General features: G+C 38.3%; 2 protein-coding genes across 2 annotated transcripts; one reads left to right on the plus strand and one right to left on the minus strand.

Annotated features, from left to right (window-relative positions):
* The first annotated feature begins 2,329 nt into the window (after positions 1-2,329).
* LOC122001554 (serine/threonine-protein kinase AGC1-5-like) lies at positions 2,330-3,016 on the plus strand. Its single transcript, XM_042556358.1, has one exon. It carries the CDS (start codon positions 2,330-2,332, stop codon positions 3,014-3,016), a length of 687 nt encoding a protein of 228 aa, XP_042412292.1.
* A 1,938-nt stretch (positions 3,017-4,954) lies between these two features.
* Positions 4,955-11,275, minus strand: LOC122001561 (putative expansin-B14). The gene is made up of 3 exons (XM_042556371.1): positions 11,227-11,275; positions 5,780-6,086; positions 4,955-5,279 (listed from the first exon to the last, which is right to left on the minus strand). Exons 1-3 carry the CDS (start codon positions 11,273-11,275, stop codon positions 4,955-4,957), a joined length of 681 nt encoding a protein of 226 aa, XP_042412305.1.
* Positions 11,276-27,525: the final 16,250 nt, after the last annotated feature.

Consider the following 27,525-nt stretch of genomic DNA (forward strand, 5'->3'; position numbering starts at 1 on the left):
GTTTCAAAAGTGGCTAAATCGTACTTTCACAGTCTACAAGCCTTTTAAACTTAGGTGAAAATTTTCCAAAGTCAATTTAGCTTTTATCCAGTCTTTCAAGCCTAATCTATTTTTCAATAAGAAAAATTGTTGGCTTAATTTTTGATAAATGGCAAAGGGGGAGAGTAGGGAAATTCAAAAGTAAAAGACTAATTCAAAAAGTAAAGACTAATTCAAAAAGAAAGCCCTGTATTAAGGGGGAGCATCACAAAGTTTAAGTATTAGCTTAAGTTATGCTTTTATTTGAATTTATATACTTAAGCTTGCTCACTTAAAACCTTTTAAATATATTCATACATCTGTTTTACTTAACTTTGAATTTGGGTTGTCATAATCAAAAAGGAGGAGATTGTTGGTGCAGGAATCATCCGACGATCAAACCTGAGTTTTGATAATGTCAAAGGATTCAAAGTTAAGGTGTGTTGTGATCTAACAAGTCTGTTAAGTGTTTCAGGAAAAGACCTAACTGTGGTTAAGCAAGGTAAAAACCCTAGGGGGTGGTAACCCTAGGTCATAGGGGGTGGTAACCCTATGCGAAAAGTCTTGGTGGGTCGAGTGCTTCAAGTAAAAGTCCTGGGGGGGGGGGGGGGTAACCCTAGGTGGAAAGTCCTGGTGTCGCGAACCAGGTGAAAGACTGGACCAGCCGGGAAGAGGAAGTACAGCAGAAAGTCCGGAAGCATCGAGCACCGAGTAAAGTCCAGTCGATCTGGAAGATCGCACTGGCATCAGGTAAATCTCCTGAGTGGAGTAGGTGAGGACGCGTTCCCCGTAGAGGGAACAGTAGGAGTCGGGTCGACCTAGGGTTTCCGGTAGGAATCCGAAGTCAGACCCGGACAGTCCCGAAACTGTCATAATTTTCTGTTATCATATTTACTGTTGTTTTGTACTAACTTTGTTTTGCAGGGTATGTGTTTGGGACTAACACTTTTGCAGGACCAAAGGAGCACAAGTTAACCTCGGATGAACAGTGTCCGAGGCGCCTCCATGGAGCTTGGAGGCGCCCCGGGTGCGAGCCAGAAAAGCCAGCTCAACAGACTGGAGGCGCCTTCAATGAATCTCAAGGTGCCTTGGACCGAAGGTTGAAGGCGCCTTGGACCGAAGGTTGAAGGCGCCTTGGAGAGGCTGAAGGCGAATTGAACCAGATAGAGTTCGACCAGGTCTAGGCTGATCCACGCGTGTGACTCAGCGGGCTGGAGGCGTCTTGAGAGGGTTTGAAGGCACCTTGAACACAGTATAAATGAGGGTTTCGACCAGCAGCTCAGAATAACTCACTCCAAGCAATCCTTCCACGACTAGCTGCTAACGACACGATCCCGAAGTGCTGCGACGAACCCCCGACGACCCGGAGCTCCGAATCTTCAGTTTTTCATATTGTCGTCGGTATAATTTAATTATTTCTTATTGATTATTGTACTTCACTTGTAATTCTATTCGAGCTATTAGTTGTTGCCCACGGTAAGCGATCAAGGATCGTGGGCCTTCGAGTAGGAGTCGATCTAGGCTCCGAACAAAGTAAAATCCCATGTGTCTCTGTGTTTGTTTCTTTATTCCGCTACATGTTTTAACTCTGATAGTTTTACGAATCGAACGAAATAGCCACGAGCGCTATTCACCCCCCCTCTAGCGCGTCTCGATCCAATAGTACCAGTCGACTGGTACTGGGACCAGTCGACTAGAGGTGAGCAGAGAGAGCTTCTGTGCCCGAACTGCTAGGCACCAGTCGACTGGTGCAAGGACCAGTCGACTGGTAGAGAGCCGTTGGAGTACCGTTGGGCTGGCACCAGTCGACTGGTAATGGGAAAATCAGCCTTGCTGATTTCACAAGCTCTATAAAATAGAGCTTGGGATGGCCGACCAAAGTTGTCGAAATTAGACTTGGTTAAAACCAAATTAGTAGTCATCTAGTGCTCTAGCAATCCAAGTGTTCTTGATCGAGTTGTGGCGAGGTTTCTCCACCGACAAGGAGGATTGTGCTAGCCGGAGTTTCCGGGGACTAATCCACTGACGGATTGAGGGATCGTACATCTTACGAACAACCGTGGAGTAGGAGCAAGTTATCTCTGAACCACGTAAACGAACGTGTTAGCGGTTTGCGTTTCCTTTCTTAGCTTTCATATTTGTATTGTTTGTATTCCGCTGTGCTAACAAATACGTAGGAAGCGAGTATTTGGGGGCGCCGTCCATTCAACCCCCCTTCTAGCCGGCCGCAAGATCCTCCAACATGATCCACTATGACGAAGAGTTTGTTCGGCACCCTGGTGGTTCGAACACTCAGACTAGGTGGTCCGGGATGGACGATAGGTTGATCGGCTACGCAAGCAAGCACTTGCATGAAGCTTGCCAGTGGTGGAGGAATCGATTGGAACATAGTCGGCCCTTCCACTCGAATCCCTCACTCGATGTGAAGGTTTGTCATCGATATAGCCAGGTCGTTCGACAAAGGACACCTAGTTGCTGCTTGTTGCTGTTGCTAGTGGCGGATCCGGGGGGCACGGGGGTGTGCTTGAGCACCCCCCTTGCTCCAGAGATCATCCGCGGCCAGGGGCATGGCACCGCGGTTGACTGGTGGACCTTCGGCATCTTCCTGTATGAGCTGCTGCATGCGGCGATGTCGTTCAAGAGCTCTGATAATAGGGCCACTCTTCACAACGTGGTCGGACAACCGCTAAGTTTCCTGGAGACGCTATTGGTGAGCTTGGTTGCTCAGGATTTGATACATGGACTGCTGGTGCAGGATCCGAAGAGGAGGATCACGTACCTCAAAGGGACGACAAAGATCAAGCAACATCCGTTTTTTGAGGGGATCAATTGGGCTTTGGTGCGAAGAATTACGCCTCCACACGTTCCTGACTCGATCAACTTTAGTCAGTTTTGGAGCAAAGAGAAGAAAAGCGCTAAGAGTGGACTTCCAGGTGGGAACACTTGGAACAAAGGCAATCCCAACGACTTGGTGTATCATGAGTTTGAGTATTTCTAGGATGACATATTGTGAAATTTGTTTTATTTTATTCTTTTTTGAGATAATGACTGAAAATTTTATGTAAACAAAAGGGAGAATATTAATTTTATGAGTCGGATAACGCACATTCCATTGTTAAGGGGGAAAAGTATTCTCTCTTATAAAAAGGAACTTTTGGCACTATTAATGTAAGTAAACTTCCATGCATTGTTCTCATGTTATTGTCTAGAAAAAAGGGGATACTTTTACACCCTCCTAGTCAAAGTGATCATCACACTTAACATATTTATGATAACTGAACTTGGATAGTATTATTGGTTACTTTGCTGGTGTTGTGAGCTTCACCGCTGATGCCAGATTAAGCATTAGTCAGTTCAATGTGTCAGCTACGGATATCCCTCCATTGTACATTATTTTGATGTTTTTCTTTTAGCTACAGTTAGAGGGATGACGAGGAGGAAGATGAGCTCGGGCTTCCTTCTTTGAGCACCCCTTTGTTTTTTTGTCGGGATCCGCCACTAGTTGTTGCACTAACTTCTAAGCTCGATAGATTATTAGCAGCTCCAAGTCTAATTGTGACGAAGTAACTGTAGTGAATTGTCTAGTCTCTTCCATCTTCGTGTTTTAGATCCAAGAAAAATTTTCACAGATGACGCTAAATTTGACCATGTCTGAAATCGCGGAAAATGGTGTGTTGGGTAGGTGACTTCGATGTTGGCCGTGATAAGGCTATGAGTTGGAAGCAGAGGGCGCCGAACGATCCTGCATGTCAAAAAGAACATAGAGGGAAGAAAACATCAATAACCGGGCTAAGGAAGGGTCTGCAACGCAGATAATCCAACGCTCAAGTCAATCATGCTATCGGGGGGAAAAGAAATGTAGTGAATAGTAGAAAGGAACAATGGACTCTAAGTGCGTAATCTTGCATACCTATATCTTTAAGAGGAGATCCCTTATATAGTGTCAATGTTTATCTATGCACGAATATCGATGTATTTCTAAAAAAGGCCGAACATTATGCAATTTTGACACCTTTCCAAAAATAGGTCCACCGCTTCTGCCCTTTGCAGGGTAGAAGTTTCCATCGTATGGATTGTCCAAGGAATATTCTCTTGATTCTTTAACAACAGTTACACAAGATGACAAAAAAAAATATTAGGTCATTATGTTGATGGAACTTTAATATGCTTTCCTAGTGGGTCGACTGAGTCCCCTTTGTCGTTGGATCGAACCTCGCACGCAGATAGAGTCGGGTTGGCTAAAGAATGATGACCCTCTCAAGGACTCGGCCTCTCCACTCGCCCAAAGAGCTTGATCAGATTGTGTGCCTAGCATGTACGATCAGACTGTAGGTCCAATTGACAAGACCACTCGGTCGAGACACGTGACTGTGTTATTTCTGAGTGACCAAGAGGACTCGGCTCTGAATGATACTAAAATTACTCGAAGTTTTGTCAATCCTGTGAGATTTGGGATCCGATCAGGCTAGAGATTCGATCGGCTAGACCACTCGACTGAGACATGTAACCTCGCTAGTCCAAAGTGTTGGCCCCTCCTTAACTTTGAAGGTCGCATCAACCAAACTCCAAGATCGGGGCCTCCATTATTCATCGTATCAGACTACATGTGAAATAGAAGTTGTTTACCTCAAAAAGAATATTACGACCAGAGTGTAAATCCCTGTTTACCAGATATTAAAAATGTATTCTATCTAATGAATTTTCGGACATGGAACACTATCGATATTGTAATTTTAGAGATCAATAGACAGATAAAGGAAGTAATTTTATAGATTTGATATTTTTTGCAAATCTGTTACAACAAAGCAAAGATCGACTGGACTTACAGACAAGGAACCTGAATCACAAATATTCAATTTATAATTAATTTTCAATTTCCTTGCGCACTCTTATTTTTTCAATAATAAAAAACCTTGCAACTGAATCAAATCCCTGGCTAGTAGTTGACCATGGAAGTATAAGTGTTACCCGGCGTCCAACCGACGGGAATGACGTTGTGGGCGACAAGAATCTTCTTCGACTCCCCTGACGTCAACTGGAAAGAGAACGGTGGTTGTAACGCTCGCCCGGCATTCAACTTCCACTGCGCTCCCCAAGACGGCTGCATCGCCGTCCACGTCCCCGACGATCCCTCCATCAGCTCCACCGCCGCGAGTTCGCCGTCCCCGTTCACGTTCTCGATGATGATGGCAAGGTAGTCAACATTCGACCCGGCATCCACCCTGAAGGCCACGTTGAAGCCCCGGTAACTGCACGGTACTCTGCATACATAACAGCCAACACAAATTAATAGACGAAAGATTTAGATGATATTAGATTTATTGTGTATAGCTTTATCCTAAACCACAAGAGATTATATTTTTGTAACTAGGCACTACTAGAAGGAGAGTCTTGGCGTAACGGTAAAAATATTAATTATCAAAATTAATAAAAATATTTTTTAAAAAAAATCAAAAGTATTATTAAAAAGTATTATATATATAAAAAAATATAATAAATTTCTTTTTACTATCAAAATTATTTAAATTTTAATGTTATTATAGTAAAATGATTTTCATTAAATTTATATAATCTATCCTTTATATAATACTTTTGATAAATTGAAATTAAAAATAACTTATTTTAATGTTATATTAACTATTTTATAATATAATAATTTTGACAAAAGAAATATGATGTTTAAAAAATTGGCCAATTAATAAATCCACTCAAATAATTAATTTTCTATTGATTAAGAAAATATTTTAATCAATTAATTAACCTGGTGTATTCGACTGCCAGTCTTCCGGCATTCCGCAGCTGGTCAGCTTGGCCGGGTTTTGCCATGGCCCCGAAGGCGGCGCCGCTGAGGTCAAAATGGACGGGGTCGGTCACGCAAATCCCGCCGGGGCACTGGTCCGTGACCACGACCGTCACCGGCATGCCGGAGCAGGCGGCGTTGGAGTTGCACAGGACTTGGTAGCACGCGCCGCACCCTCTGCCGCCCTTGAACAGCGAAGGGCCGCCGGCCGTTATCATGGACGACAGCGGAGCTTTAACGACGCCGTCAGCGTATCCACACGCGCCGCCTGATCAGAACGATATCCGATCTCCATAAACCGTATTTCTACAATAACATAAAGTACGTACGTACAGATCGATCCATATTAAATATATATCAAAATGGCCATCGCTGTAGCCTTATCGTGTTGAAAGAGAGGAATTAACATAATTAATCGATCGATGATTAGGCTATAATTATATTGAAAGATGCAATTAACCTTATATATTGTGCTATATATAGAGTAATATAAAATTGATTTATTAGGTTTTTGTGGTATTTACTTGACAAGTCATTAATGTAATCTTATGCATGAAATAATTAATTAAGATTTCGATACAAGTTGAGTATTAGTTAACTTGGTAGAGAAACGGCAAAATACAGCACATAACGCAGAGAATTTCAATGGTATGCAAAGTTTTAAAGAATTTATCCTTATTAATATTGACTACTCTTCGAATTATAAAAATATTATTTCTTTATATTTATCGTATCACTTGGATTGGTGTATTTGTTATTTTGGGCCATTTTAATTCATAATTACCAAAATTACAAATCATTAGATTAAGGCTAATTGTAATGATAAATAAAAAGAAATAAATATTGTTTTGGCACAAAGAGAAATATGTTCCTGATTAAAACAATATAATAGAAATTATATTATCTAGATTACGTTATAGTTTTAATTAGTAAAGATATATCACAACCCAAATTAAAACTTTGCATACAATTAAAATTTTAAAGGCCAATAATAGTTTTATAAAAAGGTCCTTTTTTATTAAAATTATCAAGGGATGCATTTTTTTTTTTGGATTATTTATCAAAAAAGTCGTTTCATCGATCTCATCTGATTCCCTTATGAAATTATGATGCAACCGTCTTCAAGTATCAGACGGGATCCTTTAGACCGCGACCCCTGGTCTGCTCCTGAATCAAGTGTCATTCATAGGTATGCTCTTGAATTAAGTGTCATTCATAGGTGAATTAAATTTGATATCTTAACGATTCTTTAGTATCGACTCCACGTATATACAGAAAGGTAAATACAGATATATAGGCATTAGACACTTAATGAGGTAAATTTTTGGTCGTTAGTTCCTGAAAATCGACCTCTGACCATTATATCAGAGATGTCATGCACCCTTCGTCTGCACTACGTCCTGAGAACACGTGATATCTTGAAAGGTCTTGTATTATGTGATGGCAAGGTCTCACATTAATTATTTTTATATTATTATTTTTATTTTCGTTGCATATGGTAAGGGATCTTATGTAATTATTATTAAAATTCAAAATACTTTCAGATTTTTTTCCTTTTTTAATTGTATTTTTTATTAGATTAGTAAAAAAATTCTATTTAAAAATCCTAATATATAAAAGAATTAGTCTTTTCATATAATCATATATTATAATCTCCTTAAGTTTTAGCTACATTTTACATTATAGGTCAATCTCAATTAAATTTATTAAAAATAATTTTTTGAATAAGAAAGATTTAATTGGTCAAATTAATCATTTGTATTAAAATACATAGGTTTTTACTTATTATAGTACAATTCCAATGTTCGATAAAATACAGATTAGCTATGTAATCATAGACTGACTTAAGCTAGTGTTGTCCCCACTCTAAACCAATATATCCTTAAAAAAATTATATATATATTTTAAACTTATTTAAAATTAGTTTGTTCTTTCCCATATTTTTCATTTTATTTCGATAATCCTTTCCTTCAACACTTAAAATTCAATCCGTCCCATACTTAAAGTCCAGTTCATTTTTAATTCCTGGATTTGTCCCTATATTCTGTATTATTATCTCATGTAACACATTTTGAATCATGAATAAGTCGAGCGCATTGTAGGAGTTACAAAATTGTAGCTGTTACAAATATTATAACAGTTACAATTTTATGGTTGTTATAACGTGGATTCGACTAGTTTACCTAATATTTACACTATAACAGTTATGAAATTATAGCTATTATAATACTTGTGACCGTTATAATTTTATAGTTTCTATAACATGTCCGACCAATTTAAAATTTAATGTATATATTGTAAGAGATAATAACATCAAACAGTGTACATGAGGGTAATTGTATCATTTTACAGAGTGCTAGTGGAATAAACACCTTTTTGATTAAAAAAAAAAAATCAAAAAATAGGATAGTAACTCCGAGTCAAGTTGGAAGACGAAGAGGTCGAAGTCAATTACATGACAAGTTATTTATAGAGTAAAATGTTCTTGATTTAGAGTAGAGTTGTGCATGCTATCGAGTATATTATTACTTTATTGACTCTGAGACGGATGACAATTAGGTAAACTTAGAGGCAACACATGTTGGTCTCGTGTGGCTGGTAAGACATCTATGAATTATTTGAAATTACAAATATATCTTTCTCATGACTTTCAACTTTAATTAAAAACACTTGTTAGAAAATCAGAAATAAATTGCATAAAAATAAAAGAGGCTACCGAATTTTACTTGATTACAACTGGAGAGGTTGTTAAACCAAGACATTGAAAATACTAGAAAAATTCTCCTTTGATGTAGGCGGAGAAACCTCTTACAGAAGTTGAAGTACGAATACCAAAACAAAAATCGAAAAAGAAATACAAGTGTTGTTGCTAAACCAAGTGAACCAGGATTCTATTTATAGTGCTCTGGTCAAACTTATCCGTTGCTGACGTAACGGACTCCGGACGCCTGGATGGTGATCCGGGCGCCTCCAACGTAGCATAGTTTATCTTCATGCAACAGCTTTGCAATGGCTGAAAGATAGAATTTTTCATGTATGGGGGCCAGAACCATCTCCAAGCTCCCGAATCGTTACTGACGTGAACCCAAAGAGTCATGCACTATGAATAAGAGTTTGTTTGGCACCCTGGTGGTTTGAACACTCAGACTAGGTGGTCTGGGATGCACGACAGGCTGATTAGTTGCGCAAGCAAGCACTTGCATGAAGCTTGCCAGAGGTGGAGGAATCGGTTGGAACTCAGTCGGCCCTTCCACTTTGGTCCCTCGCTCGATGTGAAGGCCTATCATCGATACAGCCAAGTCGTTCAACAAAGGACACCCAGCTACTACTTGTTGCTATTGCCAATGGCGAATCCAGGGGGCGCGGGGGTGCGCTTGAGTACCCCCTTGCTCCAGAGATCATCCGCAGCCAAGGGCATGGCAGTGCGGTGGATTGGTGGACCTTCAGCATCTTACTGTATGAGCTGCTGCATGGGGCGACGTCATTCAAGAGCTCTGATAACAGGGCCACTCTTGACAATGTGGTCGGACAGTCGCTAAGTTTCCTGGAGACGCTACTAGCGAGCTTGGTTGCTCAGGATCTTATACAGGGACTACTGGTGAAGGATCTGAAGAGGAGGATCACATACCTCAAAGGGGCTACGAAGATCAAGCAACATCTGTTTTTTGAGGGGATCAATTGGGATTTGGTGCGGATAATTACGCTTCCACACGTTCCTAACCCGATCAACTTTAGTCAGTTTTGGAGCAAAGAGAAGAAAAACGCTAAGAGTGGACTTCCAGGTGGGAACACTAGGAACAAAGGTAATCCCAATGACTTGGTGTATCATGATTTTGAGTATTTCTAGGATGACATATTGTGAAATTTGTTTTATTTTATTCTTTTGTGTGATAATGACTGAAAATTTTATGTAAACAAAAGGGAGAATATTAATTTTATGAGTCAGATAACACACATTCCATTGTTAAGGGGAAAAAGTATTCTCTCTTATAAAAAGGAACTTTTGGCACTATTAATGTAAGTAAACTTCAATGCATTGTTCTCATGTTATTGCCGAGAAAAAGGGGATACTTTTACACCCTCCTAGTCCAAGTGATCATCACACTTAGCAAATTTATGATAATTGAACTTGGATAGTATTATTGGTTACTTTGCTGATGTTGAGAGCTTCACCACTGTTGCCAGATTAAGCATTAGTCAGTTCAATGTGTCAGCTACGGATATCCCTCCATTGTACATTATTTTGGTGTTTTTCTTTTAGGTACAGTTAGAGGGATGACGAGAAGGAAGATGAGCTCGAGCATCCTTCTTTGTGCACCCCTTTGTTTTTTTGTCTGGATTCGTCACCAAGAATAATTAATTACTGCTTATTCTAATTTTGTTTTTTAAAAAAAATTTATCACTATTTTGAATAATCATGTTTAATTGTTATAAATATTTTCAAAATTTTTCAACCACTAAAGAAATTTTTTAAATTAATTTTTTTAAAATTGATTTTAACTCACAAAACTTCAGTTTTTTTTTAAAAAATAATTTCCATAGTTTTTCAAAGTGTTATTTATGTCACCCTTAGAATTTTTAATCCTATTTTTAATGTGATCAAAGGGGGAGAATATGAGATTAAGTCTAGGGAGAGTATCATATCTAGATTTATGCTCTTCATTTCTAAAAATAATATGATACACATTATCGTTACCTTTGTCGCATGCAATTCTCTTGCCTTTACCCTTTGATAAACCTTTTCCTTTGCCTTTGTCCCCTCCCAATTCTTTTCCTCTGCTAGATCCGCTACTTCCTTATTGGATTCTTTTCAAAAGATGAGATATGATGACAAGATAAGTGATGTGCGTAGATTATATACACTTACTTAGCATGTTTTGATGCACATTCATATATTTTACGCATGCTTTGTCTATACACTTTCATACTCTTATTCTTACTTTTAGCATAATTATTATTCTTTGTTTGGAGATCCGCTCTTGTGTATTTTCTACTTACAGGAGTCGAATGTGGAAAGGAAACGATGTTCGTGGTCAATCCTATCAACAAATGAAGGAAGATAGCACTCTCCATGTGAGCCACACGACCATGCCAAAGAAGCAAGGAGAAAAATGACCTTGGCCGTGTGGTGTAGACGGCCGGGTAGCTTTACTAGAGGAGGAGCATGACATGGCCGTGTGGATCCTCATGGCCGTGTCATCCCAGTAGCTTTTTCGGCACATAGCCATGTAGATCTACATGGCCATGCAATGACTCCAGAGTGAAAGCAAGCTCAGGCCGTGTGTGCCACACAGCCGTGCAAGGTTTCCATAAGCCAAGAATGGCCTAGCCGTGTGATCCACATGCCCGTGTAAGCCATCCAGAGTTGTAACAGAACACAGCCATGTAGATCTACATGGCCGTGTCACCTTGGCCAAGAGCAAGACTTGTGAGGCCGTTTGAGAGCCACAGGGCCATGGTACGGGCCGTGTGGTGCCCGTGCCTTGCTCTATATAAGGGTCTTTCTTCCTCGTTCAAGGGGGAGGAGGTTCTCCCTTTTGGGGAGATTCAATTTGGGGTTGTTATTCATCCTCTCCAGCCTTGTTCCAGTGATCCTAAGCCATCTCCACCTCCGTATCGACTCTAGAAGCTAAGGATTGGTTCTGAAGATCACTCATCATCTCTAGATAAGCATTTCTAGTCTCTCTTCTCGATAGGGATTGGAATGTTTGTAATCTCTTTGTCTTCAGATATCTATCTTTGTACTATGGAGTAGATTCATTGTTCTAGGATTAAGGGAGTAATTGTGGTGTGATTTGATGTATGAATCTCATGGATATGTCAATTTCCTATTTAGATGATGTTGATTTTTTTGTATCTATTTGATCTTGTGTGGATGCTTGTATTTGGATCTAATTACCATGTTTGATTGAATGTTTGTGAGGCTTTTGGATCCCATAGAGAGATACCCTAGATCATATGATTGAGGGGCGTTTGTGATAGGCTGCCCTGCTAACAGACGTCTAGGGGATCACCTTGAAAGGTGAAGCTAGTCTCTATAAGGAGGAGGGATAGTTGAATGCATTTAGTTCTTGCACTTTTATGTGAATTGAGGGGTGTTATATTTCTGTGTTGTATGACCGAGGGGCGTTGGTGATAGGCTGCCTTGCTAACAGACTTCATAGGGATCATAACCATTTAATCGCTAGAGGTGTAGATCGAAGTCCCTTGCCAGTTGTCTTCTACAGGAGAAAACTGACAACTTCCTACAAATGCATGTCAATTTAGGATATGAATTGGAGAACCATGCTACATCAATGAATATCACAATGAAATTGAATTCCTAGAACACTCACCAAACCATATACTTCATTTACTTTCCTAGTTCCATTTCTAGTTGGTACTTAGTTCATTCCTTACCTTATTGATTGTTTAGCTAATTCTACGTAAGACATCTCTTGTGCTTATAACCAGTCCCTGTGGATCAATATCTTTTTATTACTGACGACGAAACCATACACTTACGGTTGTGTAACAATAAGTTAGGAAAAGTGATTGATTGAAGAAAAAGTTGAAGAGATCTTATGAGAAGAGGTAGATCTTGAAGAAGAAGAAGGAGGAGAAGAAGATGAGTGATTCTTGGATTTGAAATTAGGTTTTGGATCTAGATATTGGAGAAAAGAAATCTAAGATTTAGATTTGTGAGGTGGATGAAGTAGGATTGAGGAGAAAAAGGATTGGAGAGAAGAAAGAGTGGAAATAGTGAAGTTTGGGGTGGTGTGGCGGCGGACAAGGCCTTGGCACAGTCGTGTCTTAAAGGCACGGCCTGGGTGAGGGCTTTTTCACATGGCAATGTCAATTGACACTGCCGAGTTCTTCCTCCTTTTGGCTGGATCCACACACATGTGTCGATTGACACGGGCCGTGTCGCCTTCCTCTCTGCCAACTGTTAGAACCCCAAGGTTGTTTTGGTGTGATCAACAAGTTAAGTTAGATCCTATGTGTTTCTAACATTGTGTTTAAGTGTGCAAGACCTTAGGAGCATAGGTAGTCGAGCGGAATGCAGCTAGCGAGAAGGATGACATGCGGTGCGTCCGAGGGACGAGGTGCTGCGAAAGAGTACATCAGCGGACGAGAAAGAAGCGTGCTGTGGTTTCGATTGATGAGAAGACGAAGCGGAAGATTGCTCGGGGAGCAAGAAATGCAGCTAGCGAGAAGGTTAGCACGGGGTGCCACCGAGGGACGAAGACTGCGGATGAATACGCTGGCGGACGAGAAGGAAACACGTGGCGATTCCGAGGGACGAGAAGCCAGAGCAGAAGCCTACTCGAGAAGACCGGAACTTGGGTTCGGGTGAGCCCTTTTCCGGATGGCAGAGATCACCCAAGCGAGCGGATCCAGAGTAGAAGACCCGGACCGAGGCGAGTAGAGGCCGAGCAGAGGACCCAGACCGAAAAAGTCAACTAGAGTTGACTTCGGAGTCCGGGGTGCTCGGAACAGTCTGGGGCGGCTGGACCTGCCCGGGGCGCCTGGAACCCTTCCGGGCGTCCGGACCTGAAAAGTTGACCAGATCGTGTCAAATGCGATTTGAACGTTGGGAGATAAAGTTTTATCCCCCCCAGGGCGCTCGGAACCCTCAGGGAGTCCCAACCAAGGCTATAAATATAGCCTTGGTCCAGAAGCTCTTCATCAATCAGAACTCAAACAATTCTTTCAACACTTGTATGCTTTCTCTGTAGTTTAGCTTTTGTTGTGCGCTTCATTGCTGTAAAAGGATTCTCCGCCTGAAGGAGATACTAGTGCTATGCTTTCCTTGGATTAACAACCTCCCTAGTTGTAACCAAATAAATCCCGGTGTGCCTTTTACTTTTCTGATTTACTTTCTGTTTATCTTATTTTGCAAGTGTTAGTTTAAGAGTTCGAGAAGGGTTGGTTTTTGTTTTTGTGTTTGCAGGCTATTCAACCCCCCTTCTAGCCGGCCGCCAACGATCCAACAAGTGGTATCAGAGCCGAGGCACTTCAGGAGGACTAACCGCCAATCGAAGCAATTATAATGGTCGGACCAAGCATCTACCCGCCAAAATTCGAAGGGGATTTCGCTACTTGGAAAAGGCGAATGCAGGTATTCTTTACTACTGGTTTTGAATTAATTTTAATAATGGAATTTGGCTTTGTAGCTCTAGAGGGCAAAGAAAAATATCAGTGGACGAAGAAGAAACAAGCCAACTATGTGGCGAACGGCAAAGCATAGTACCATCTGCTAAGCGTTCTCCCACCACAGGAAGTCAATCGGATCGGGAACTACAACTCCGCGAAAGAACTTTGGGAGAAGTTCCTCGAGCTGCACGAAGGGACGCCCGAAGCCAAGCTCGCTAGACGAGATCTACTTCGCAATTAGCTCACCAACTTGTGACTTGGGGAAGACGAGACAGTTGCACATCTGCACTCGAGAATTAAAGGGATCATCACCGGACTGTCGAATCTCAGAGAAAAGGTAACTAATCGAGATTCGCTAAGGTACGCTTTAAATTCTTTTCCGAGAAATTCAAAATGGGCATCACTAGTAGATGCCTTTTACATTTCGAAAGATTTAGGAAAAATTACACTAGAAGAATTTTTCTCGACATTTGAAGTGCACGAATCAAGATGTGCAGGTACGAAGGAGCCCAAGAACAACGTCACCCTCAAAGCATCGAGAGACGAACCTGAGTCAGAATCTTCTCTCGACAACGAGGAAATGGTAATGATAGTAAGATAGTTCAAAAAGCTTTGTAAATCTAGAACTACTAACCATCCGCAGGGTAAAAAGAAAAGGACCATCTGCTGCTACCACTGAGACGAAGAAGGGCACGTCAAGGACAACTACCCCAAGCTGAAGAACAAGGACAAGGATAAGGGTAAGAAGCCTGTCCAAAAGCGCAAGGTCCTAAAGGCAATGTGGGACGATACGTCTTCCGAATCGGAAGTCGAGGCATTCTCCGGACTCGCATTAATGGCGAGTCATCAAGATGATGACTGCGACTCAAACTCTTCCGAGATGAGCATCGATGAAGGGGGAGCTATGTCGGAAGAAAGCAGCAGTTTAGGGGGAGACACGGACAACGAGATCGATAAGGTAAGTGAGGTACGATCTCTTCCTCCCGATAAACTTTTTAAGTTTGTTAAGTTGCTAACTAAAGACTGCTGCAAGTTAGAAAAAGAAATTAAGAATTTAAAAATAATATTAGCTAAATCTTGCCCTTTAGAAGAATTAGATTAAGTTAAATTAGAAAATGATAAATTGAAATCAGAAAATGGAAATATGAAAAATTCAAGTAGATAACTTGAAAAATCGTGCATGTCTATCTAATACAAATTTTAGAAAGTTTAATAATTTAAATTGGTATTATAGATATCACCAGGGACAAATTAGGAATATTTCAAAAAAATATGTCCCTAAGAAATTTTTGATTAATCCAGTAGGTTGGAACCTATATTGGGTTCCTAAATCTTGCTTAGCCTAAATTTTAATCGAAATTAGCGCTTTCAGTGAGAAAATTAAATAATGAATTTCTTTATGAGGCTTTGTCTAAGGAAATGGTTGTTGCTCCAATAACCAAGAAGGTCTAGTGCTTTGGCACAACCTGGAAGTCAAAATATCGAAATAAAATGTTTAATTAACTTTATGATAAAGCATTAAGGTTGAAAATTAATAATGCTTTAAAAAGTTTTTTTTAAACATTTTTTTACTTAGATTTTTTTTTTACTTTTACTTTAAAAAAATTAAGTTAAAAGTTCTTTTGAAATTAAAAATTTCTACTTAAATTTTTTACTTAGATTTTTTTTTAAAAAAATTCCTAAGTCAAAATTTCTTAAGTTTTTTTTGGTTCTCTTTAAGAAAATTTTCTTACCTAAAGTTTTTTAAACTTAGAATATTTTTTGCTGAAAATGTACAGGAGCTTAGGAGCACAAGTAGTTAAGCGGAAGACGTAGCTAACGAGAAGGACGGCACGCGGTGCGTCCGATGGACGAGGCGCTGCGGAAGAGTACACCGGCGGACGAGAAGGAAGCATGCGGTGGTTCCGAGGGACGAGAAGCCGGAGCGGAAGACTGCTCGGGGAGCAAGAGACGTAGCTAGCAAGAAGGTTGGCACAGGGTGCGACCGAGGGATAAAGACTGCGGATAAGTATGCTGGCGGACGAGAAGGAAACACGCGGCGATTCCTAGGGACGAGAAGGCAGAGCGGAAGCCTGCTCGAGAAAACCGGAACTTGGGTTCGGGCGAGCCCTTTTCCGGATGGCAGAGATCACCCAAGCGAGCGGATCCGGAGTAGAAGACCCGAACCGAGGCGAGCAGAGCCAGAGCAGAGGACCCGAACCGAAAAAGTCAACCAGAGTTGACTTCGGGGTCTGGGGCGATCGGAACAGTTGGGAGTGCTCGGACCTGCCCGAGGCGCCCGGAACCCTTCCGGGCGCCCGGACCTGAAAAGTTGATCAGATCGCGTCAAACACAATCTGAACGTTGGAGGATAAAGTTTTATCCCTCCTAGGGCGCTCGGAACCCTCAGGACGTCCCGACCAAGGCTATAAATATAGCCTTGGTCTAGAAGCTCTTCATCAATCAGAACTCAAACAATTCTTTCAACACTTGTATGCTTTCTCTGTAGTTTAGCTTCTGTTGTGCACTTCATTGCTGTAAAAGACTTCTCCGCCTGAAGGAGATACTAGTGCTACGCTTTCCTTGGATTAACAACCTCCCCAGTTGTAACCAAGTAAATCTCGGTGTACCTTTTACTTTTCTGATTTACTTTCTGGTTATCTTATTTTGCAAGTGTTAATTTAAGAGTTCGAGAAGGGTTGGTTTTTGTTTTTGTGTTTGCAGGCTATTCAACCCCCCTTCTAGCCGACCACCAACGATCCAACACCAACTTCACATGGCCGTGTGAAATCAGACTGCCATGTTCTTCTTCCTCTCGACTAAGTTCACATGGCCATGTGAAGTCACACGGCCACCTTCTCCATTATCTCTGGAAAAACCACATGGCCGTGTGATGTCACACGGTCTAGTTCTTTCCCTTCTCTGTTAGCTTCACAAGGCCGTGTGAGATGACACGACTACCTCCCTAAAGTGTGTAGGGGCTGATTTTCTCCTCTTTCAACTTTGTGGAAGTTGTACACAACCTAAAACAAAATTAAAAATGGCTAAGACAAACTAACTAATAAAAACAAAGATACAAACTAAACTAACTAAAAAAACCTTTGGGTTGTTTCCCAAGAAATGTTTGTTTAAGGACATTAGCTCGACCCGTTATTAGGCTCATCAAAATTTTGATCTTGCTAGAGAGAGGTATCTTTGAACCTTCTAGCTAATGGCCCAAAATGTAGAGGGAGCTTTCAACGTGGAAATCACATCTTGAGGCATTGCTCTCTCCATCTTCTTCTCCTTAAAGATTCTTCTTGATGGTTGGAGAATGTTCACTTGAACTACCCAAGCCAAGAGTGTGGTGATCACAGTTGATGTTTAGGCCTTGTTCTGATGAAAATGAAGTATAGGCAGAAGTGGAAGTGTCCAGCCTTGGGGTCTCCACCTATCCACCACTTCCCACTCGGAGAGATGCACACAAATATTAATATCTACTTCCTCTATAATCCCATCATCACTCAAGTATGTACTATTAGAAATTGCAGCAAGAACAATAGCAAGATTGGTTGAAGACGTATCAATGGTCCTATCAGTGTCTGAAGCATCATCAAATACATCATCACCATGCAAAGCAGTAGAGGAGTCTTGTAGAGATGCAACTTTATGAATGGAACAACACAAGTTCACCGGAGGAGCAGATGTCCTCAAAAACACATTGGCACCAAAAAAAAAATTAGGTTTACGGACAGTGATAAACTATAGCCAAGAAGTTGGAAGGGAAAAGCAAGAACCCAAAGGAGCCTAGGACTTACTGGAGTGACCTAAACAACTAAGACATGACCGAAGATACACTAAAGATGAAGAATAGAGAGTGACAACAATGACAAAAAATTTGGAGGGCTAGGGCTTGGGAGAAAGAGGGGAAAACAAGTGAATGAATCAATTAGTTAGGGAATGAGTATAAAATTGAGCCTCCCAATCGATTGGTGAGTTTCACCAATTGAGGTGATGAATCAATCAGCTGATCGATTTTGATTGGGTTTGTTCGTGGGAAAATCAACACCAATCAATTGAACTAATCGATTGGTATTTCTAAATCAATCATTGTGATCGAATCAGCAAGGTTCTATGCGCGTGACAAATTACTCACAATCGATTAGACCAATCGATTTAGATATCCAAATCAATCACTTCACTCAATTCAAAAAAGCTCCACCAATTGATTGACTCAATCGATTGGTAAACCATAATCGATTAGCATGATCAATTAGGTCTGGTTCTGCGTCCATAAAAATATTCCTCAATCGATTTGTCAAAATACCTAATCAATTGAAGTATCGAAGAACTTATCCCTAGAGCTTGAAATCAATTGGCTTAATTGATTTTGAGTCATTTTGTGGCCAACCACAGAGCTTTCAATCCATTGGTAACTATCACCAATAGATTGGGATTACTGATAAACCTATTTTTTTATCCCAATTCATGCTAATTTCCAACATTAATGACTTATACACATGTGTATGAGGTGTAGTTATGACATATATGTGAAGTTAAGTGTGTTGGAATGGTTGCTTATGAGTTTCTTCCATTGAAATGTGCAATCATGATCCTCAGACCAAAAATGCATTAATTGTGTATTGGTCTTCCCCGTGATTGGGCAGGTGAATAATTCATATAAAATTTCAACCCTCTTGCTCAAAGTAAAACCTATATAAATCAAAAACACAAACAAGGTAAAACCTATATTCTTATGAGATGCATTTTGAAGGTAAAATGAGTTTCAAAGAGTTCCATCCTTGACGTGATCATGAAGGTTTGTTTATTTACTCAACAAGACACGTTCCCAATTTCCTTTGTAAATGACTAAATTCAGCTTTAGGAAGTGGTTTAGTGAAGATATCGGCTAACTTAGATTTTGACTCAATATAACTAAGGACAATATCACCTCTAGCCACATATTCTTGAATAAAATGATGTTTTAGCTCAATGTACTTTGTTCTTGAATGATGAACTATATTTTTGGTCAAATTTATGGTACTCACATTATCACAAAGAACTTGTACATTTTTGTAGATGGATTTATAATCTTCTAAAGTGTAAAGTTATCTATAGCAATTGTGACACACTCTCCCATAGCTATATATTCGGCTTCTATTGTGAAGAGTGCTACACAATATTATTTTTGACCTGTCAACTAACTAAAGAGGATCCCAAAATTTGACATCCACCACTAGTTCTTTTGCAATCCAATTTATACCCAACATAATCAGAATCAGAGTACCCCACAAGATCAAAGGTTTCAGTTCTAGAATACTAAAGGCCTACACTATGAGTTCCCATAAGATAATGAAGAATTCGTTTGACCATACATAAATATGACTCCTTGGCACAAGATGGATATCTTACATAAATACCAATGATAAATAATATATCGGGTCTACTAGCCATGAGATAAAGGAAACTACATATAACACCATGATACAACTTTGGATCAACTTCTTTACCTTCAAGATCATTATCTAACTTTGTGTTAGTGGCCATAGGAGTAAATATTTCTTTGGAATTTTCCATCCCGAATTTTTTGAAGATTTCTTTTACATATTTTGATTGATGAATGTATATTCCTTCTTTTATTTATTTAATTTGTAATCCTAGAAAAAAATATCAATTCACCAATCAAACTCATTGCAAACTTGCTTTCCATGTGATTTATAAACTCATTTAAATAGTCTTTGTTTGTGTAACCACAAATTAAATCATCTATATAAATTTGGGCCACAAAAATATCATCTCCACTATTTTTCAAAAATAAAGTTGGATCAATTTATCCTCTATGAAATCCTTTTGACACTAAAAATATTGATAATAATTCATACCAAGAACGATGGGCTTATTTTATTTCATATAAGACCTTTTTAAGCTTATACACGTGGTTTGGAAATCTAAATTTCAAACACCAATGGTTGCTCAACATAAACTTATTCTTTAATAAAATCATTTAAAACTTTTGATTTCACATCCATTTGATACAACTTCTTTATGAGCAGCAAATGCCAATAACATCCTTATGGACTCCAATCGATCTACAAGTTGATAAATTTCATCATGATCTAACCCTTCTACTTGATTAAAGCCATTAGAAACTAATCTAGCTTTGTTTCTCACAACCACTCCCTTATCATCAAGTTTGTTCTGAAAAACTTACTTTATATCAATAATTTATTTTTCTTTAGATCTAGGAACTAAATCACAAAATTGTCTTCTCTAAAATTGAGATAATTCATCTTGCATTACTAAAATCTAATTAAGATCAAGAAAGGCATCATAAATAGATTTTGGTTCAATTTTAGAGATTAAGGCTATTTGACTTCCCTCATTTCAAAAATATGATCAAGTCCTTACTGTAAGTACCCCATGATAGTTTTGATGTGATCAACCAAGTCAGAGTTAGGTCCTGTTGTCTTTTGATGCCTTATATCTAAGTGTGAAGGAACTTAAGAGAATAGGAAGTTGAGTGAAAGATGCAACTAGAGAGAAGGACGGCACAGGAGTGAGCTAACAAGCTTGGTGATCCGAGAGAGGAAGTGCTACGGAAGAGTATGCCGGAAGACGAGAAGGAAGTGCACGACATTTCTGAGGAATGAGAAGCTAGAGCGGAAGGTTATATGAGAAGGATGAAAAATGGGTTTGAGTGAGCCCTATTCTGGATGACTGAAATCAACCAAGCGAGTGGAGCCGGAGCGAAAGACTCGGACAGGAAGACAAATTATAGTTGACTTAAGTTCGGGTGGCCGGAGTAATTTCGAGCGCTTGGACCTCTTTGGTCTAGCTGAGACACCTTGGCAAGGCACCCCCGGTAGAAGGCGGTCCAAGCGCCCGGACTTGGTCCAGGGCCCTGGACCAGGAAAACTTTATCTTGGCCAATCCGTTATGACATGGATAAAATTTTATCTACACCCAGGCACTTGAAACCCTTCCAAGAGCCCAAATTTGGGCTATAAATATAGCCCTGATTTCAGTAGTTAAATAGAACACTTACAAATAATTCTTCTTCTATTTAGTTTTGTAATTGAGTGCTTTAACTGTTGTAAGAGGTTTCTTCTCCTGAAGGAGATTTATAATGAGCTTTCAACGTCTTAGATTAGCAATCCCCTAATTGCAAACCAAGTAAATATCTATTTCTCTTTCTTTTTGTTAATTAGCTTCTTAATTCTTTTGTACAAGTGTTTATTTTAATCAAGTTGTAAGTTTTAAGAAAGGTATTTTTTATTTGTTATTGTGTAAGATAATTCATCTCCCTCTTGTTGGCCACAAGGGACCAACAAGTGATATCAGAGTGAGGATACTTCAGAAGGACTAACTGCCAGCTTAAGCACAAGAAATGGTCGAAGCTAGTGTCTATCCACCAATGTTCGAGGGGGAGTTCACATTTTAGAAACGTCAAATGGAGGTATATTTTAAAATAAATTTCAATATTTTACTAACAATTAAGTATGATTTTGATATGCCCAAAATAGAAAAAGGAAAAGAACTTGAGGAGCATCAATGGGCTAAGAAGTAGCACAATGATTTTATGGCAAATGGTAAGGATGAGTTCCACCTTCTGAGCATTCTACCTACTCAAGATCTTGACAGAATTGGCAACTACAAGAGTGTAAAAGAACTTCAAATTTTTTTTTTGAAGTTCTATGAAGAACCAAAAGCAGCCGAATCTAACTCCTCGATGGACACCGAGTCATCGTTAGACGAATCCGAGACCGAGGAAATTGTCAGAACGGCTCTTATAGACGAATACCTATTTGAAACAAAGAAAGCTCATCTAAGATGAGGATTGATATAGTAGAAAAGTCTTTGGAAGAAAGCGGCAATGAAGGGGGAGCATCTACCGATGAAAATGATACGGTAAGTCAAGTATGTAAACTTCCTCCAAATAAACTATCTGGCTACATTAAAATGATAAGTAGATCTTTGTGTAAAATTAGATCTAAGTATGTAAAATCAAAGAAAAAATGTGCATGCCTAAAAAGAAGAAATTGAGAGATTAACAGAAGAAAATATAAAATTGAAAAATAAAATTGAAATGCTAGAAAAAGATAATTCATGTTCAAATCTTTTACATGCTCCAGAAAGAAATTTTAATATCATCAAAGGCTTAACTTTTATTTTAGATACCATAAGAGCCAAATTACAAAAGTAGAAAGATAATTTATTCCTAGAAAGTATTTGATTAATCCAATATATAGATTAAATTTATGCATGTTCTATATTTGAATTGATTTAATATTTTTCTTGCTTAGAATTGTCTAAATAATTTTGTTTAATATAATTTCTCTTTGAAATTAATTTGATCCTAATTTTCTAAGAAAGAGGAATTTAATACTTATTAGTAGAAAATTTTTTTGACTATTAAATTATATTTTATAAATTTTTTAAACAAATATTATATTTTTTCAATTTAAAAAAATTTTCAAAGTAATTTTTACAAATTTCATTTTTCTGTGAACTCTTATCATGTTATTGATCAAAAATTTTTTTGCTTATTTTTTACTATTGTATTATTTTTCTATGATTTTTTCTTAAAAAAACATATTTTAAATATTAAAAATTCAATTTTAGTTCAATTTTTGAAAAATAATGTTTCTATAAAAACACTTGCTTTATTATATTTTAAAAAAAATTTCATGATTTTTTGAACCTGGAACCTATTTTTAAATATTTTTTAAAAAAATTCTTTTTATAGAAGATAAATTATTATTGCTCAAATCAAATTCATACTTTCATGAAAATTTTATCTCAACTTTAAATATATCTACTTACCTGCTATAAAAATTTCCAATTTTTTTTGAACAATTAAACATAATTCTAAAATTATTTTTTTCAAAAAAACTATTTATAAATTGTGAAAATCTAGATTTTCAAAATTTAATGGTTTATTTTTCTGGATGATAGCCACTCTATTGTTGTCCCTTAGACTGTATTTTAAATTTATTTCAAGTATTATCCCATTTTAATGTGATCAAAGGAGGAGAATTAGCTGTTAAGTCTAGGGGGAGGGTGCATTTTTTATTATACTTATTACCTTATATGTTTTTGTGTTATCCTAACTTAGGTTTCTCATATCAAAAAGAAAAAGATTGTAAGTACTATGTGGTAGTTTTAATATGATCAACCAAGTCAGAGTTAATTCCTGTTGCCTTTTGATGCCTTGTGTCTAAGTGTGTAGGAACTTAGTGTTGGTGCGGGTAGCACTAACGGTCTAACCTAGGTTTTGATGAATGACAAATAGGTTAAGTTAGTTTTGTTGTTATCTGACACTTTGATCGAGTGTGCAGGAGAAGTCCAGACAGGTCGACGGGCTGACCGGATGTCTGGCACGAAGTCCAGCTAGGTCGACGAGCTGACCGGATAGTTGGCGAGACGTCCAAGCGGGTCGACGGGCTGACCGGACGCTTGGCGAGAAGTCCAAGCGAGTCGACGGGCTGACCGGACGCTTGGCGAGAAGTCCAGACGGGTCGACGGGCTGACCGGACGCCTGGCAGGTAAGTGAGGTAAGTCACTAGAGGGGAGTGACTGCGAGGACGCGTTCCCGGGAAGGGAATATTAGGCGTCGATCCGGCTTAGATCCATTTCGGATATCTAAGTCGAGATCGTGACTAGATTTCGGTCTCGGAAAGACGGAATCTAAGTCATACTATTTGTGCTAATTCATACTATTATAAAATGTGCTAACAATCTATGTTGCAGGTTATATATTGCCTCGGACTAACTTTGTTTTGCAGGAAAAGAGAGTTTTCTGGAACAAAGTGGTCCGGGCGCCCGGAAGGCAAATTATATCCAGCCAAGTCGTCGCCACGTGGAGCATCATGGTTTGAGCAGCTACGTCACATTCCAGGCGCCCGGAAGGAATCCAGGCGCCCGGAACAACATATAAAAGAAGCCCCAGGCAGGAGCTTCAGAATCAATCATCCATCTGAGAACACTTCTACTGCTGGTCCTGCTGCTCTGCTGCGACGCCAACAAAGCTCCGACAAAGTGCTCCTTCGGTTTTTAGTTAATTTCCTTGTCGGTATTTCTTTGTTTCATTAGCATTTCCTGTATTCATCTTGTAATTATATTCGAATTGCTAGTAATTGCCCAACGAAAGTGGTCAAGGACCACGGGCCTTCGAGTAGGAGTCGTCACAGGCTCCGAACGAAGTAAAAAATAACTGTGTTCATTTACTTTTCCGCTGCGCTTATACTCTGGATTTTCGAATCGATATTCACCCCCCCTCTATCGAATCTAACGGTCCTACAAGTGGTATCAGAGCAGGTACCGCTCTGATTTGGTGCAACCACCAATCAGACTGGGGGTGAAATTTTTTGTTTCCTTTTTTTTTTCTCGGTCTTCAGTTTTACACTTAAACTCAAAACTGGTTTATCATTTTTTTTAATATTTTTTGTTGCAATTAAATCTAAATTGGTGCAACACCAATCTAGATTTTTCTTCTATTCTCTCTTTCCACACTACTAATCCAAGACCAAGTCTTGGGTTTTTTTTCGGTTATTTATCTGTGTACAGGATGTCCCAACAAGAAGGATTCAGCACAGTACAACCTCCACTCTTCAACGGGGACGATTTTCCGTACTAGAAGAAGCGCATGGAGGTCTACCTCAAAACAGACTTCGACCAGTGGATGAGCGTTACGAGACCCTACAAAATTCCAGCAGACACTTCCGGGAATATACTGGATCCTGAAGACTGGATAGCTGATTTGAAGAAGAAAGCGTCAACAGAAAATAAAGCAATCAACACTCTACAGTGCGGATTAACAAGAGAAGAACTAAACAGAGTCGGTCCACACAAAAACGCTAAAGAGCTGTGGGACAAATTGATCGAGCTGCACGAGGGAACGAGCGACGCCAAGGTAACCAAACGAGACTTGCTCTTAAATAAAATTTTTAATATAAAAATGCAGGAAGGTGAAACGGCGAATCAGCTTCACGCGAGGATCAAGGATATCCTCAACGGGCTTCATGCGATAGGCCACCAGATGGAAAATAGAGACTTAATAAGGTACGCATTAAATGCTTTTCCACGTAATAGTTTGTGGGCATCAATAGTGGATGCCTACAAAATTTCTAAAAATCTTTCCAAGTTAAAGTTAGATGAGCTGTTTTGTGAATGAGAATTACATGAACAAACTAATGCTGGAGCCGAGAAAGGTATAGCCTTATTTGCAGGTTCCACCAAAGAAAAGAAAAGCAAGCCTGAATTTGAAGAGGATTCCGACCAAGATTCTGAAGACGAAGAACACCTGGTGAACTTGGTAAGAAAAATGTTCACTAGGAGAAAAAGGAGCTTCAGCAAAAAGGATCTTCAAAAGATCAGTTCTCCCTCAGAACAAAAGAACGTGACTTGCTACGGCTGCAATAAAAAGGGACACTACAAGAACGAATGCCCAAAACTGAAGTTCGACAAACCAAAGCCAACCAAAAAGAAGGCACTCAAAGCAATGTGGGACGACTCCTCGGACGAATTGGAGGAAGAAGAGCAGAAACATCAGAGCCACCTCGCACTGATGGCCCGCGAAGACGAAATAGAAGACGAGTCGGAAGATGAAGACGGGTCTGAACCCGAAACAAGCCACGAGTCCGTACTCGTTTCCGAAGGCCCGAATGAGGTATATTTTAATTTAAACAAAAAATTTTTTAGAATTATTTCCTGCTTAAATAGTAAATTAACCAAAATAGAAAATGAAAACGAATCACTTCTTGAGGAAAATCAAAACCTCAAGGAACAAATCAAAAATTCAAATCCAACTCAAGATCTAACACTTGAGGAGGAGAATTTAACACTAAAAAATGAGATTAACAATTTAAAAGAAATGTTAGAAAAATTCACAACAAGATCAAAAAATCTTGACTTAATCCTGAACAATCAAAAAGCATGTTATAATAAAACTGGACTCAGATACAAGTCAAACTCAAATAAAACTTTTAAGTCATTAATAACTCAATACAAATCAACTAATCAAGCTTGGGTTCCAAAAGCGTGTCTGACCACGCAAGTAGGACTTAATCAATATTATATACCTAAAGAAAAAATACATTATATAAAATCGAATAAACCAAACTAAAATCCAAAATACAAACCTAAATCAAATTCAAAATCTAAACACTTTAAAAATCAACAAAATTATCACCAAGTTAACCATAACTATAAAAAGAATCGACACAAACCTAAAACCAAAATTTAAGTTAATGGCCAATAATTCAGGGGGAGGCTCCAGAATAGCTGGCACCTCCAAAACTAACTTACCCGACAGGGTAACCCAAAACAAACTAACCCGGCAGGGTAATTAGGATTAGAGACCAAGTTTAACTTGAATCATGGTACTGGTGAAATTTTTGGATGATAGTACGTTAGGGAAGCTTGGGCATCACATGTCTAGAAAGATATGGCTTCGATCTGGTGCATTTGGCCAAGTGGAACTGACCGAAGCTACCCTTAAATGGATCCTAATCAGTTAGACCAAGATTTAGTACTAAGCTCCGTGGATGTGACTTCTAATGACGTCGCATGTGACTCACCAAGCTTAGAAATTTATCCGAAGAATGCCTATTTATGGAGACCAAAGCTAAATCTAAATCTAACACAAGTTAAACCAAAACTCCATAAGTAAAAAATCTAATTTCATCTCACAAAATTATAGGATTCCCTGATTGATAATATAGATCGGATGAGATGAATAAGGTACAAAATTTTAATTTTAAAACTTAAAAAAAATTAATTTCAAAATTTAAATTTTAAACTTAAAAATTAATTTCAAAATTTTAATTTTAAACTTAAAAATTAATTTCAAAATTTTAAACTTAAAAATTAATTTCAAAATTTTAATTTTAAACTTAAAAATTAATTTCAAAATTTTAAAACTTAAAAAATTAATTTCAAAATTTTAATTTTAAACTTAAAAATTAATTTCAAAATTGTAATTTTAAACTTAAAAATTAATTTCAAAATTTTAATTTTAAACTTAAAAATTAATTTCAAAATTGTAATTTTAAACTTAAAAATTAATTTCAAAATTGTAATTTTAAACTTAAAAATTAATTTCAAAATTTAAACTTAAAAATTAATTTCAAAATTTAATTTTAAAACCAAAAAAAAAATCAATTTCAAAATTTTAAACTTAAAAATTAATTTCAAAATTTTAAACTTAAAAATTAATTTTAAAATTTTAAACTTAAAAATTAATTTCAAAATTTTAATTTTAAACTTAAAAATTAATTTCAAAATTTTAATTTTAAACTTAAAAATTAATTTCAAAATTTTAAACTTAAAAATTAATTTCAAAAATTTAAATTTTAAAAAGACTAACTTCAAATCCTACTTACTGTAGGAAACCAAGTGGATTTTGGACAGTGGTTGCTCCAAACATATGACTGGAGATCACACCAAGTTCACTCAACTCACTTACAAAAGCTTAGGAACAGTTGCCTTTGGAAACAACGGCAAACTCAAGGTAATTGGTATAGGTAATATTGAATTAAAATTAGACTTTATAATTACAAATGTTTTACTTGTTGAAAATTTTAAATATAATTTTCTGATTATAAGTCAATTGT

Source organism: Zingiber officinale, chromosome 1A (genome assembly GCF_018446385.1).
Source record: "Zingiber officinale cultivar Zhangliang chromosome 1A, Zo_v1.1, whole genome shotgun sequence".
In the NCBI taxonomy this organism is placed as follows: Eukaryota; Viridiplantae; Streptophyta; class Magnoliopsida; order Zingiberales; family Zingiberaceae; genus Zingiber; species Zingiber officinale.